We start from the raw sequence: 15,115 nt of genomic DNA on the forward strand, positions 1-15,115 counted from the left end.
CGCTGCTCGTCCACGAAGAGGACAGGCGAAGGAGAGAGAGCGGCGTTTCTTACGCGGCACTTGAGAGAGAAGAGGTGGAGCGGGTGGAGCATCGTGGCTGGTTTGAGCTAATCGAGCCCACAGGGTCGATATAGCCATGTTGTCGCACTCAGGGCAGCCGCCCTTGGAGAGTGCGTTCTCAGCATGCTCGCGGCCCAGGCAGGAGACACAGAGGATGTGGCGGTCCTCGCTGGGCAGAGGGCCTCGGCAGGAAGCGCAGGCCCGAGGCATTTGAAACAACGCCTCGAATTTTGGAGAAAAAAGTGTGATGCAGCGGCAAACACACTAGCTTTATAAAGGATATAGTCACGCCGGATGGCGCAGCAGGAAGCGAGTGCTGAAGGCGGCGTCGAGATGAAGCACGAGCCGACGTCCTCAGATCTGCGTTGCAGTGCTATCCCGCTGAGAGGCTTTTCGACGGCGTGTAGAGGCTTCTCCGGAGAAGACAGCGAAGTGCAGGTGAGATCGCTGAAGGAGATGAAATCTGATCCCTATGGCGAAGCGGTGGCTTATATAGTTCCAGCCACGCCTATTTTGGCGCGCTCTGACGTCCAATGGGCGCGAAGCGCCCCCATTGGTTCGTTCCTCTCCGCCGCCTCACCATAGCTTGCTGCAGTTGCCACAGCACAGCCAATAAGCGCGCGAGCCGCTTCGCTTAGGTCTGCTGTGCTGCAGCACTGCGTTTTACATTATTTAAAAATTAAGGATAATTTTTGGCTTCATATTCTCGAGAAAAGGGGACCTTTTCCCATAGCGTAAGCTAGCTTACGCAGTACGAGAGTACTCTCGAAAGGGAACGAAGATTTGTAAAGAAGAATGTTGGAGGATTTTGATATAAGCCAAGAGGAGACTGGTTTTCCTTTGCTAGAGTAAGGAAACTTTGTTTCCTTTGCTCCTGTTAACAAATATTTGTTTCCACGAGACTCACTGGCTCCTGGTCAAAACTGACCTCATTCGTCATTCCCCCCGAACTGCTTATGTTTTACAACTGTGAGTGCAAGCTATATTAAAGTGATTATTACATTTTGAATATGAATATTTTTCTTAAAAAATCGCATCGATTCACTACAGAAGACGTTTGTTCACCCCCCGGATCCATGTGAAACACTTTATTTTAATGGATGCGCTTTCTATTAAACTTCTCATGGACCGATGCAGTGCACCTGCTGAATGGCATGAAACAACTTAAAAAATCAAAGACAATTTTTAAAATAACTCTGACTGAATTTGTATGAAAAGGGAAGTCGTGGCCTAATGGTTAGAGAGTCGGACTCCCAATCGAAAGGTTGTGAGTTCGAGTCCCGGGCCGGCAGGAATTGTGGGTGGGGGGAGTGCATGTACAGTTCTCTCTCCACCTTCAATACCACGACTTAGGTGCCCTTGAGCAAGGCATCGAACCCCCAACTGCTCCCCGGGCGCCGCAGCATAAATGGCTGCCCACTGCTCCGGGTGTGTGCTCACAGTGTGTGTGTGTGTGTTCACTGCTCTGTGTGTGTGCATTTCGGATGGGTTAAATGCAGAGCACAAATTCTGAGTATGGATCACCATACTTGGCTGAATGTCACGTCACTTTCACATGAAAGAAGAAAGTCGTATACACCTAGACCTAGGATGACTTCAGGGTGAGTAATTTATGGGCTAATTTTCATTTTTGGATAAACTAACCCTTTAATTGCACGTAGTAAGACATTTCTGGACCATCTACATAAAGGCTGTGGGAAATAAAACAGACTCGTTTTGAATATGAAACAGCACTCTTTTTATTGGGTAACTGCATTTGAAACGCCCTTAGAAGAAGGTATCATATGATAAAAGATAGGCATCATTATACAGGTAAAGTTTCCCATCAACAGGATTGTAGTTCAGATTAGCTATTCCAGAAGAAACCTTCTCAAAGTGCAAAGAGAGAGAGTTTATCTCTTGACCAGTGGTTGTATCAAAAGCATAAAACACCTCTTCTTGGTAAGTATTAACAAAGCGTGTAGCATACAGGACCCCGCACACCATAAACGTGTTGGTGACGGACTTCTTGAAGAGACGCGTCTTCCAGGTATGAGTGATATTGAGTGACAGCGGGTCTAAGCGGCTCACAACAATGTTGCCGTGGTTCTCCTCGGTGGCGTATATCACCCACACGGCGTCCTGATCAGCCTCCAGGTCGATGTCTGTCCAATCACGGCAGCTGTAGTAGCAGAAGGGGAACTTGTTGTTGATTTCAGCACCATCCAGTTTCATACGCTTGGTTGCTTTTGTTGTAATGTTGAAGCTGCAGATCTCAGCGGTGCCGTAGCATTGGTAAAATACAGTGTTGTCGTACAATATTGTCCCAGAGCCCTGAACAGCATTTTTGTCGCTGTAGGATGATGCTATGGGTTCGTCCTTGAAGTTCTTGTTAGCCATGAAGTCTTCACGTGAGTTGTAGATCCTGATTGTGTTGCCATGCTTGTTTCCACTCACCAGACAGTGTTCCCAGTAGCGTTCGTTACTGCTTAGCAGGGCATCACGGCCCCAAGCACCGGAAATATAGGACTTGCTGATGGAATTGAGCTTGGTCATGCTTGGAGAACTTATTCTGGTCATGATGCGCTGATGGCAGGTGCCTGCAAGTAATTTAATTCTGTTAAAATCTTTTTGGACCATTCATAATTCAGAAAATGGCATTTGAAAGCACAAAAGTTTCTATGTTCTACCTTCATAAAGAAAAAGAACTTATAAAAGACAGAAATGAACGTACTTCTGAAATCATCTGGGATGGTCTTGCAACTCTGTGCACGGTTGTTGAGGTCACGTAACCTCTTCTTCATGGTCTCTAGGTTGAAGAAATCATCTTTGTACATCCTCTGGACATCATTTTTCGCCTTATTTAACTGAGAATAGCAGATGGTCTCATTAAATTGAATACCTTTACTTTTATATTGTTGAGATGGTTGTTATATCTAATTCAAGGTAGATTTGAAAGAAAGGAGTTTAGAGAAATATTTGTGATCATTTGTTGCAATGTCTACCTCACTGAGTAGGTTATGCGTCTCTTTGTTGGGGTTCTGCATGTGCGTTTCATTGACAGATTGCTGGATTTCCTCAAGTTCCCGGTTCAGCTGTTGCAGATGAAGTGCGCTGTACAGTCCACTTGTATGAAGGTAACCAAATGCTTTCAGACGGGCTGATATGTTCTGCAGAGTGGCTTCCATCATCGGCAGTTCTGCATTTGTGTTCCTCAACTGCAAGTCAGTACAGATACTTAACTGATATTCTTCTCAGTTGTATTGAACATCATTTGAAAATCAATACCTTAATCGATACCTTACCTTTTCCTCAAACTCATTCAGGTTGTCCTCACATATCTGGACCTGTCTTGTGACTTCCATAAACTGTACAGCAGGGAAAGTCCAGATAGAGCTATTTATTTTACACAAACATGAACCATTCTTCTGTTGACCTGGTACTCGCTTTGCCTCGACAGTCACCTAATGTACAAATACAATCAGATTATTGTATCATAGATAAATTCTCTCATACTTTCTTTCAGCATCATTATTTTTCAGAGATGTCGGAATGCTAGATACATAAGACCTTATTCATGGAAGAAAAACTTACAGTGACTGTGAGGAGCAGCAGGTAGACGAACATGATGACCAAATGGGCTGAAAGACTAGAGATCTGCTTTAAATCACCACACAAGAACTATGTTGCAATTTTTAAATTAGCAGTTTTTGGGGGCTGTTGAAAAGGATGTGAAAATTGCACATGTGTTTCATTTATGAAATAGAGGAAGAAATTTAGTTGAGAAATGTAGGAAAATTCAACCACAAGTTCTCTTAGAAAGAAAAAAAAATTACCACCCCAGGTCCTCCTAAATTTTATGCAGATATCTGCACTTTTATAATGCAGATAGCAGACATAAAGGAAACTCTCTTTTAGTTACAATATGTTTCCTTTTTTTCTTATGTCAGTGCAATATTAAAAATAATAGGCCTATCTATGCATATTGCCTGTTAAACTGCTTTAAATTACTTTTTTTCCACATCAATCTACACTCCATACAATATAATAGTAAAGCAAAAAAACAGATTTTTAACATCTTTGCAAATTTATCACAAATAAAAAACTTAAATGATTCCATTGCATAAGTATTCATACCCTTATCTGGGACAGTTGAAATTTAGCTCAGGAGTATTAATATTGCTTGTATATGTTACTACACTTCAAGTGGAGTTAACATGTGGCAGATTCAATTGAATGGGTATGATTTGGGAAGGCACACATCTTAATAATAGGTCTAACAGCTAATAATGCATATCAGAGCAAAAACCAAGCCCTTGGGTCAAAACAACTCCCTGTAGAGCTCAGAAACGGGTTTGAATCAAGTCACACATCTGGAGAAGAGTTCAGAAAAGCATTCTGCTTCAATGAAGGTTCACATAAGCATGTACAGTAGTCTCTGTAGAAGTTTGAAATAACCAGGACTCTTTATAGAGCTGGCCTCCTGATCAAAATGAGCAATTGATGGAGAAGAGCTTTGGATTGAGTGGTGAACAAGAACCTGTAGGACAAAAATCGCTGCAACACTCCACCGATCTGGGCTTTATGGCAGTGTGGCAAGACTTAATCTTCTCTTCAGTGAAGACACATTAAAACACATTTAGAACTTGCAAAAAAAAAGCACCTAAAAGCCCCCCAGACTGTGAGAAACAAGATTCTCTGGTCTAATGAACCTCAATTCCAAGCATCATGTTTAAAGGAAACCAGGCACTGCTCATCACCTGCACAGTAGCATCCCAAAAGTAAAGTGTGTTGGTAGCAGCCTCATGCCGTGGGGCTGTTTTTCAGCAGCAGGGACTGAGGAACTCATCAGAGTAAAAGAAAAGCTCAGTGCACTAAAATATTGAGATAACCTTAATGAAAACCAATTCCAGAGCATTCAGAAGCTCAGACTGGGCAGAAGGTTTACCTTCCAGTAGGACAATGATCCTAAGCACACAGTAATAGTGGCTTATAGACAACTCTGTTGATGTCCTCGAGTGGCCCAGCCACAGCCTGGTCTTGAATCCAATTAAATATATCTGGAGAAACCTGAAAATGTGTGAAAAGGTCATTTAAAGCAGTTTAACACAAGGCAATATACACGTGTGTGTGTGTGTGTGTGTGTGTGTGTGTGTGTGTGTGTGTGTGTGAAAATAAATGTATTTTACTTATGACAATCTCAAGAAAAAAGCCAATTCATGAAGAGGAAATTTCAAACTTTTTATTGTCATGTCAGCAAAACTGATATGCTCCTCTGCTTACATATGGCAAATTGTCATTTCGTAATTTCTCTTGTCAGCAGAAATTGTCAACTCACTAAGCAATCCTGGGTTTTTGGCTTTAAATCTGTCCCTCTGACATGCAAAACTCTTCTTTATTCTCAAGACTACAGGATACCGACCTGTCCTATCTCAAACATGAGTCAGTCGAACATATTCACTTTGATGGTCTTCATTCTTCTCATTTTCTCACAGGTAAAATTTAATTTTCCATTATTTTTATTTAACATTGTATCTGACACCATTTTTCAATCATTTTGTTTATATATTACAATTTTAAGGCATGATATTTCTTGTATGTTATTTCATAGTCACAGTCAGCGAGAGGGAAGGATTGTGTTTGTGAGTTACAAAGTTCTGATCCTGCTTTCCCTGTGAATAGACTCAATAACATTGAGTTCACTGCTACACAATGTACTGAGAACATCACTTCAGAAAAGGTAGAAACATACCAATACTGTGATGTTTAGGGTTGCAAATCTGGAATGCATGACAAAAAATGTTTATTATTTGCAGAATAATTTTTTGCAAACCTATTACTGATTGACAATTTCTTATTTAACTGTTATCTTTTCAACAAGATGACAGAGATTGACCGGCTGGTGTTGGGTCTACAACACCGTATCCGGCAGCTTCTGGACAATGTGTCCATGCTGGAAAGAGAAGACAACGGAAATCTGTATGCAGCTGTGTCTCTACACATTATTGAATTAGAGTTAGCTGAGATTCAAGACCTTCTGGACAAACTCAACAGAACCACGAACAATTACCAGCATCTCAGTGTACAAGCTGCTGCAGAGGTGAGTTTATGTACAATTTCCATTTGTATAATAATAGGAAACAAGTGTGTGTGTGTGTCTGTGTGCGTGTGTGTTTGTGTATATATTAATATTTTATGAAATGTAATCAGAATATTTATTTTAATTAATTTAATAATTTTTTTCTTTTCTACGATTGGTGAAATATTCATGTTTTAAATGTATTACATTAAAGAAAATATATAAATTATATTTAATTAAAATTAGTATTTAAATTAAATATGGATATTTAATTAAATGTAATACAATTCTAATTAAATTGAAATATATTTTTATTTTTTAAATAAGTATTTCTTTATTTAAATTTTTTTTTTCTGCAGTGATTTGTGATAAGTATAAATATATGTCATGTCAAGAAAAGTGTATATTGATATTAATCATAATTAATCAAATACTTCTTAATACTTCTTAAACAGTGATTTTTACATTGCATTATTTAAAGGGGTCATATAATGGTTTTTTTAAAGATCATTATTTGGTGTATTTGGTGTAACAGAATATGTTGACATGTTCAAAAAACACATTACTGGTTCAAATATTGTACATTATTATAGGTCCTCTATGCCCTGCCTCTAAGAAATGTGTCGTTTTCTTCAAAGTCCCTCCTTCCTTGAGCCAGTGCAGAACACAAGACATGGACAGTTAAGAGAGCTGACTCCACTGTGATGTCTCTCTCTCTCTCTCTCTTTAACATCCGAAGAGAAAGGAAAGCTTGACATCGTATCACATGACCCCTTTAATCCCTCATTCTACAGCTTCAGCATATGGAGAACACGATGACGGAGCTGGAGAAGTTTGACCACACGCAGGTGATGGTGAAACAGCGTGAGAACCAGCATATTAAGAGGGACCTGGAACATTGCAGAGCAGACCTCAATAGTACATCTCCAGCCCCTACACTTTCCTCAGGTACATATGAACTAGTTTATCATGATTACACAACCACAGCTAAAGCATTAAAAGATTAGACTAACATTTTTGCTTCTATCTTTTTAGGTAACTGTGATTTGGGCCTCATGGTCAATGTATCGGGACCTAAAACATATTCCCTCACAGTGTACGGAACGTCCTACTCTTTTGGTGCTTGGGGTCGAGATGCAAATCCTGCTCCAGGAGACGAGAACAAATACTGGCTGGTGGTGTTGTCTAGTAGTAATGTATTCGGCAACTTTATCCGCCAGTATGGTAGTTTGAGTACTATTATATTAGGTATAGGAGCAACAGATACATACATATCAAGCTCCAATCCCACAACAAACACAATTCAGGGGCCAAACATGGTCATGTACGCCAATGCGCTTTACTATAACTGTTACAACACATACTCTGTCTGTCAGTTCAACATGACGACTCGTGCTGTCAGTACTGTGGCTTTACCAAGTGATACAGGTTACAATAACAAGTTTTCATTCGGACACCTCGGCACAGCATACGGCTATACTGATATGGATTTTGCCACAGATGAATCTGGTGTTTATGTTATATATGCAACTACAAGCAACTATGGAAATGTGATCATCAGTAAAATTGAGACTAGTAATCCACCAGTTGTGGGCCAAACATGGATCACTTCTCTTCACAAAAAGACTGTGACAAACACCTTCATGGTGTGCGGTGTGCTCTATGCAACTCGTTACGTGGATAAAGAAATAGAAGAGATCTTTTACTACTATGACACCAAGACCAACGAAGAACGCTATGATTTGAAAATCCACATTAAGAAGTTGCAGACTAATATTAAGTATATGAACTATGACCCCAGAGATCATTTGCTGTATGTCTTCAGTGATGCCTACATTGTGACACATGAAATCATGTTTTAGCAAGTTCACTGAACCTGATTAATGATATCCGGTCTTTTATTCACTTTTATTCAAGTGGTATGATTTTACATATTTGAAATTCTAAAAATTATTGTTTTGAAAGTGGAAAATCATTACGTATCACATTTTGGTACTTGAAATAAAATTTGAGTGAAAATGTTAGTGCTGATTTACTACATTATACAGACATAAACACTTTGCACACAGATACATTTGCAGAACATAATGCTTCTAGTATGCTTGATTTAAATATTCATAGCTGGAAACATATATGAGTAATGTCACATATTCATATTTCATAAATTAAATATAAAAATACCGCCACTTAAACAAAAACATTAAATGGTACAAACAAGGGTATTGCTAGCCGAGATGATTTTTCGGTTTTATTTTCAGTTTAATGTAGATTCTAAGCAGATGAGTACAATTTAGCTTCTCAGTATTCAGTCTGTCTGTGACAGGACAGACAGTGGAGGATCTACAGTCTGTACAAACAGCTAATTAGGGGAAAACGATTAACAAAATGAAAATAATAATACCTTCTCATAACATACAGTATGCTCTCGGTAGACCTAGGTTCTGGAACACTTACGGTCACCTGACACGCATGTGCACACTCTGGTTCTGATTTTGAGACTTCCAAACCTCACAGCAGGGACAGAACTATCTGGACATGAGAGAGGAAGAAAGGACCAACAGGTAGCCTATGAAAGTCTGATGAGCAAAAGATCCTATCTTACACCTGCACGCAAACACGAGATGTTGCAAACATTATATAAAGCAACACTGCGGTGAGACTGTAAGGCAAGACATTTGTTTTACTTTACTCATGGACCTGCCAAATGTGTCCACGGAGATAAGACAACACATCCTTTCTTATTTCTTCATGAATCATATTTCCCCCATTCATTTTAAACTGATCATTAAAAACGAACGCAAAAAGGTTTTGTTTAAAGATCTGCTATTCATTAAAAATAAACAAATTGCTAAAAGAAAACAAATAACAACAAAGCATTTTATAAGCAGTGATCTAAAATGCCCATCTAGGGTGAAATCTTACTGTTAATGAAAAATTACAACTTTTATTGCATTCTGTACACCCTATTAAAGCCTAAAAAAAGCTCAATGTGTTAAACCTTTGAACTTGAGAAATAAATCTTCAAGACACTGTCAGTCCAGTTCCGCATCAGACAGTGAGACAAATATGACAATTAAAAGCAAACTCTGTTGCAACAGATGACTTGCTCTAGACAAAGATATGAAGTCTTCTCTATCCACTTTCATCAGTTATTTCATCATAATGATATGGCTTTAAAACTCTGCTGCCATGCCAGACAAGTTATGTAAGGTTATAGCATCCTTTTGCAACTTTACAGATGACTCAGTCCTACATATTCATTTTGATTGTCATTCCTTTACGTTTCTCTCAGATAAGGAAGATTACATCATTTACCAATTATAAATTTACCATTTATCAATTATTACTGATACCTTATTTATCCAAGTACTGTCTAAAATATTGTTATAGAGAATGCATTGAATTTGTAATTTTTTTGATTTAGCATTTAATTTCCTGTGAATCGTTCATCACAGTCAGCGTCAGGGATATAATGTGTGTGTGATCTAAAAAATGTAGATCCTCCGTTTCCTAAAGATGAAATGACAAAAGTGGAGACCAGCTCTTTTAAATGCACTGGGAACATCACTTCAGAAAAGGTATATATATATATATATATATAGAGAGAGAGAGAGAGAGAGAGAGAGAGAGAGAGAGAGAGAGAGAAAGACTTATCAGACGTATCAAGCAACTAGAAGACGATGTGGTCATGCTGAAAAAAAAACAGCAATCTGTATGCAGCCCTGTCTCTGCGCATCGAGTTACCAGCGATTATCATCATTTACTGTAGGTGCACAGGCTGCAGCTCAGGTGAGTTTCTGTACAAAGAAAGTTCTTAAAATGTAAAAAAAAGTCCATAGAATTATTGCAATGTTATGTATTCACATAATAACACAGAGGAAATAAAAAAAAAATCTAATTATTTAAACTATAAATGTAAATAAAAGAAATACACACAAACAACAATATAAGCTATATATTCGTGTGATATAAAACCATGTAAAAAAATGACATTGTAAATAATGTTTAATATAAATTATGATGCCTTTAATGTTTAGTGTTCTCTAAATTGCCATAATAAAGGATGGGCATTTTGTGCTGATTTATTTCAGTAATATTGATTATCAGTGTTTCTTGCACTGCTTGTTACTGGGACACGAATCCATGGCGGCGGCTGCTGAATATAAACCATATTATAAAAGATGTTACACTTCAGACCAACTTGCAGTAGAAGTTGAACGTGATGAAATAAGAAGATTTACAAATAATGGCTATTGAGTTTTTCTTTTGTGTTTTCAGAACGCTGTGGTCTGGGTCAAATGGTCAATGTGGCAGGACCTAGAACGTATTCCATCACACCATAAGGCATACCCTCCCCTTATGGTGCTTGGGGTCGAGATATGAAGCCCGCTCCAGGAGACGAGAACAAGCAATGGCTGGTGGTGCTGACAAGTAGTAACGTATATGTCCACTATGTCCGCCCATACAACACCTTGAGCACTCTTTTATTAGGTTTAGGAGCAACAGATACATACATATCAAGCTCCAAGGGGACACAATTCAGGGGCCAAACATGGTCATGTACGCCAATGCGCTTTACTATAACTGTTACAACACATACTCTGTCTGTCAGTTCAACATGGCGACTCGTGCTGTCAGTACTGTGGCTTTACCAAGTGATACAGGTTACAACAACAAGTTTCCTTTTGCAAATCATGATGAATCTGGCATCTGTTATTTATGTGACTACAAGCAACTTCGGAAAAGTGATTATCAGTAAAGTCGAGACAAGTAACACGCCAGTTTTCAACCAAACATGGTTCACTTCCTGTCTTACAGTAATTTCAAAGGTACGTTCCTATCACCAGTGATGTATGTACATTTACTGTAAATAAATATGATTTTACATATTTTAGATGCCAGAACTGCTTGCTTTGTGGAGGAAAGGCATGTGTTTTTATGTTAAGCACAATTTGGTTAATGAAATCAAATCTGAATGAAATTAAATGTAATTGCTGGAAAACAGATGCAAACACATAATGGCTGATTTAAAAATACATATGCAGGTTACAAATATTAAATGCACACACAAACATGGGTTATGTAATATACCAAACTTTTCATACACTAGTCTTATTTTATTGCAGTTCACAAATATGGGAAAACATATTTTCATTGTAATGTAGATCATATTGGGTCCTGACGCTGCACCATGTTGTTTGTATCCAGTGCTGTCATTTTGGTTAAAAGTTGTCTAGGCTACCTGTGTAGGTCGTCAAATAATGCTGAGTGAAGTTTCCCAAGCAACAAGTAGCCACTTGAAATGAGCTTTTCAATACTCAGTCAGTTGCATGACTGCAATCACTATGTAAAATGCAGGATTGTGCCATTATGCGTTATTTTTCTTAATGTCCAGTATTTTATAACATTATTTTTGAGTTTAATATTATCACTTTAAAATGATCTTTTAACTACCATATGCAATAAATAATAGCATCGAGCTCTGAACTTTTCTTCTTACCTGAATGCACATGCACACATCTGCACACTCTGGTGGGTTCCCAATGTTTTTTACGCACAAATCAAAACTCTACAGGTCGTTAGTTTGTAATAAAACTATTACCTCATAAATAGTAAACCAAAATAATCAGTGATTTTTTGATCTGGAAAATTTAAAGGATAATAACTTTTGAGTGCTGTATAGTGTAATGACGTCGCATTTTGGCTCTTAAGTATCTGTTATTGTTAATCTGATAACTGTAATGTTACAGTACTGAAAGAAATTGTGGAGTTTGCAGTACAGTAATTAGTAAAGTTGTAGGAAAGGGAAGAGTTTAAAAAAAGAGAAATGCAGAATAAGCACATTTATTGTAATGACAAAAGTAGACAAATTGGTTCATTTGACTTTGAGCACTTCAAACTTCTCACAATCACATGATGATATAGCGTAAAGCTTTAGTTTAACCACTGTGCGTATCTTGAGATTTTCAGCACGCTGTGAAATTTGGACTTTTGGGTTACATATTTTGTATTAGCTGTGCATGAAAGACCCTCAGTTGAAGGTGTTATATGCTAAAAGATAGCCATCATTATACATGTAAAGCCTCCTGTCTACAGGATTGTAGTTCAGATTAGCTATTCCAGAAGAAACCTTCTCAAAAGGCAAAGAAAGAGTGTTTATCTCTTGACCAGTGGTTGTATCAAAAGCATAAAACACCTCTTCTTGGTAAGTATTAACAAAGCGTGTAGCATACAGGACCCCGCACACCATAAACGTGTTGGTGACGGACTTCTTGAAGAGACGCGTCTTCCAGGTATGAGTGATATTGAGTGACAGCGGGTCTAAGCGGCTCACAACAATGTTACCGTGGTTCTCCTCGGTGGCATATATCACCCACACGGCGTCCTGATCAGCCTCCAGGTCGATGTCTGTCCAATCACGGCAGCTGTAGTAGCAGAAGGGGAACTTGTTGTTGATTTCAGCACCATCCATTTTCATACGCTTGGTTGCTTTTGTCGTAATGTTGAAGCTGCAGATCTCAGCGGTGCCGTAGCATTGGTAAAATACAGTGTTGTCGTACAATATTGTCCCAGAGCCCTGAACAGCATTTTTGTCAGTGTAGTATGATGCTATCGTTTCGTCCTTGTAGTTCTTGCTGGCCATGAAATCTTCGTATGAGTTGTACATCCTGATTGTGATGCCAAGCTGGTTTCCGCTCATCAGACAGTGTTCAAAGTAGCGTTCCTTGCTGTTCTGCTTCGCATCGCGACCCCAAGCACCTGAGATGTAGGACTTGCTGATGGAATTGAGTTTGGTAACGACTGGAGAACTTATGCTGGACATGATACGCTGATGACAAGTGCCTGCAAGTGGAATCGTATGGATTGGTCATACATTAAGGTAAGCATTTTACTGCCTATTTCATGAAAATCCATCAAACCAGTGTTTGAAGAGCACCAATGAGACCACAACTTAAATGTCAAAATGTTTCTCAACTCACTGGAAGTCCTGTACTTACTTCTGAAGTCTTCAGGTATAGTTTTACAGGTCTGTACTCGGTTGTTGAGGTCAAGTAGCTTCGATTTCATTGTCTCTAGATTGAACATATTATCTTTGTACATGTCCTGGGCTTCCTTCTTTGCATTAGTCAACTGAGAGAAACACATATGATATTATGGTCAACATATATTTAAATACATTTTTGCTTTCCTTTTTTTGGGGGGGGATTTGTCTGTCGTCATCTTCAGTTCATCTTCATATATACATATGACTTAAATGATGAGAAACCATAATCAAAAAAATATTTTCTCTCACTTAAATTGTTTTATATGAATTCAAAACAGCACACTGTAAAAAAAGTCCTGTAAAAAAAAAAAGTAAATGACTGGCAAACAGAAAGCATAAAATTAATGTAAAATATTATAATACAAAAAAGGCAAAATCTGTTAAATCATGGGAATGGTTTTTCCAGTCATTTACCTCAGTTTTTTTTTTTTTTTTTTTTTTTTACAGTGTAATTATACTGAATAATGACTTAAATTTCAGTGTTTCTTACACTGAAAACAAAACTTTCATTGTATGGCTTTTCAGAAGACTTGTTATTGTCAACTAAAACTACTAAAATAGTTTTCAGTTATTGAAATGAAGCGAAATAAAAAATAAATATAACATGAAAAACTTTAAATGAGAAATGAACTGAGATAAATAAATAATAATAATAATAATAATAAATAAAAAAACCTAAATAGAAATATTTTTAAAAAATATTGAAAGACAAAACATGTAACAAAATTACTAAAACTGAAATTAAAACGAAAACCCAAAACATAAAATATAAAAGCTAATTCAAAATAAATGCTATTATATAAATAATACCAATATTTTTTCAATAACGTGTTTTTTTGTTTGTTTGTTTGTTTTTATGTAGGATTCTGAGAAAGATCTACCTCCTTTAGAAGGCCTTCTGTCTCTTTGCTGGGGGTTTTCTTCTGAACATCACTGGCAGTAGAATACATTTGGTCAAGTTCCTGTACCAGCTGTTGCAGGTGAAGAGCGTTGTACAGGCCGTTTGTGTCCAGATACTCGAATGGTTTCAGCCGGGTTCTGATGTTCTTAAGACTGAGTTCTAACTTAGGCATTTGTAGATTACTGGCCTGTATCTGAAAGATACACAGCAAATGAGGTCATTACCATTAATTTCTTTTAGAAATGAATCTAACACGAATTTGAAGAATCTCACCTTCTTACGAAACTCAATAAGGTTTTCCTCACAGGTCTGGACTTGGTTTTGAGCTGCCTCAAACCTCGCCGTAGGAAAACCCCAGATAGAGCTGCTTAATTTACACACGCAGGAATCATCCTTCTGTTCACCTTTTATTATCTGAGCATCGACAGTCACCTGAATTACACACAAACACATTTACTACACCTAATTACAGTGGACACAATTCTGCCATCTACTGAATAATTGTTTTTATTGACATTGAAACAATTGTATGATGACTTGTAATGCACAAGTTACATTTTTAATACATTATTACTACCTCATTTTATTGAAGTATATAAATTATCTCGATGACTGTAACCTTTATTAATGCTTTCGGGAGAAAAAAAGTGATCTATTATATGACCACACCAATATCTACAATCATTACATTAAATTAAACATAATAAATATATAGAAATGTAATTGAACAATAACAATTCAGCATATATATTGTAGAAAAATAGTGTAAATATACAGTAAATAACTATAAATGCAAAGTAATTTAATTCCAATTAAAAAACAAACTTTAAGAAATTAAAGAAATCCAGAATAGGTAAAAGATGGGACTTACTAGGACTGCGAGGACCAGCAGGTATGACAGCATGATGAGCAAATGACCCAAAAGCCGAAAAGTTCTGCTTTAGCAAACACTATATAAAGTATAACAAAAGAAAAAACTAATAATAATTGTGGTCAGACAGTAAGGCAAAACTAATGTCGAAAACGCAGCTAATAAGCAATACAATTTCCA

At 37.6% G+C, this 15,115-nt stretch overlaps 3 protein-coding genes and 1 pseudogene across 3 annotated transcripts; 2 read left to right on the forward strand and 2 right to left on the reverse strand.

Moving 5' to 3' along the window:
- Positions 1-1,774: 1,774 nt before the first annotated feature.
- On the reverse strand, positions 1,775-3,758 carry LOC132133061 (olfactomedin-4-like). Its single transcript, XM_059545754.1, has 5 exons — positions 3,634-3,758; positions 3,345-3,503; positions 3,045-3,257; positions 2,774-2,906; positions 1,775-2,639 (listed from the first exon to the last, which is right to left on the reverse strand). Exons 1-5 carry the CDS (start codon positions 3,664-3,666, stop codon positions 1,828-1,830), a joined length of 1,350 nt encoding a protein of 449 aa, XP_059401737.1. The 5' UTR covers positions 3,667-3,758; the 3' UTR covers positions 1,775-1,827.
- Positions 3,759-5,477: 1,719 nt separating this feature from the next.
- LOC132133318 (olfactomedin-4-like) lies at positions 5,478-8,125 on the forward strand. The gene is made up of 5 exons (XM_059546113.1): positions 5,478-5,534; positions 5,651-5,779; positions 5,921-6,139; positions 6,913-7,066; positions 7,154-8,125. Exons 1-5 carry the CDS (start codon positions 5,478-5,480, stop codon positions 7,978-7,980), a joined length of 1,386 nt encoding a protein of 461 aa, XP_059402096.1. The 3' UTR covers positions 7,981-8,125.
- Positions 8,126-10,261: 2,136 nt separating this feature from the next.
- Positions 10,262-10,968, forward strand: LOC132133319 (olfactomedin-4-like; annotated as a pseudogene).
- Positions 10,969-12,092: 1,124 nt separating this feature from the next.
- Positions 12,093-15,045, reverse strand: LOC132133508 (olfactomedin-like). The gene is made up of 5 exons (XM_059546363.1): positions 14,936-15,045; positions 14,338-14,496; positions 14,045-14,257; positions 13,117-13,249; positions 12,093-12,961 (listed from the first exon to the last, which is right to left on the reverse strand). The coding sequence occupies exons 1-5, from the start codon at positions 14,966-14,968 to the stop codon at positions 12,150-12,152; spliced, it is 1,350 nt and encodes a 449-aa protein (XP_059402346.1). The 5' UTR covers positions 14,969-15,045; the 3' UTR covers positions 12,093-12,149.
- Between the last annotated feature and the right edge of the window lie 70 nt (positions 15,046-15,115).

This window comes from Carassius carassius, chromosome 50, assembly GCF_963082965.1.
Source record: "Carassius carassius chromosome 50, fCarCar2.1, whole genome shotgun sequence".
Lineage (NCBI taxonomy): Eukaryota > Metazoa > Chordata > Actinopteri > Cypriniformes > Cyprinidae > Carassius > Carassius carassius.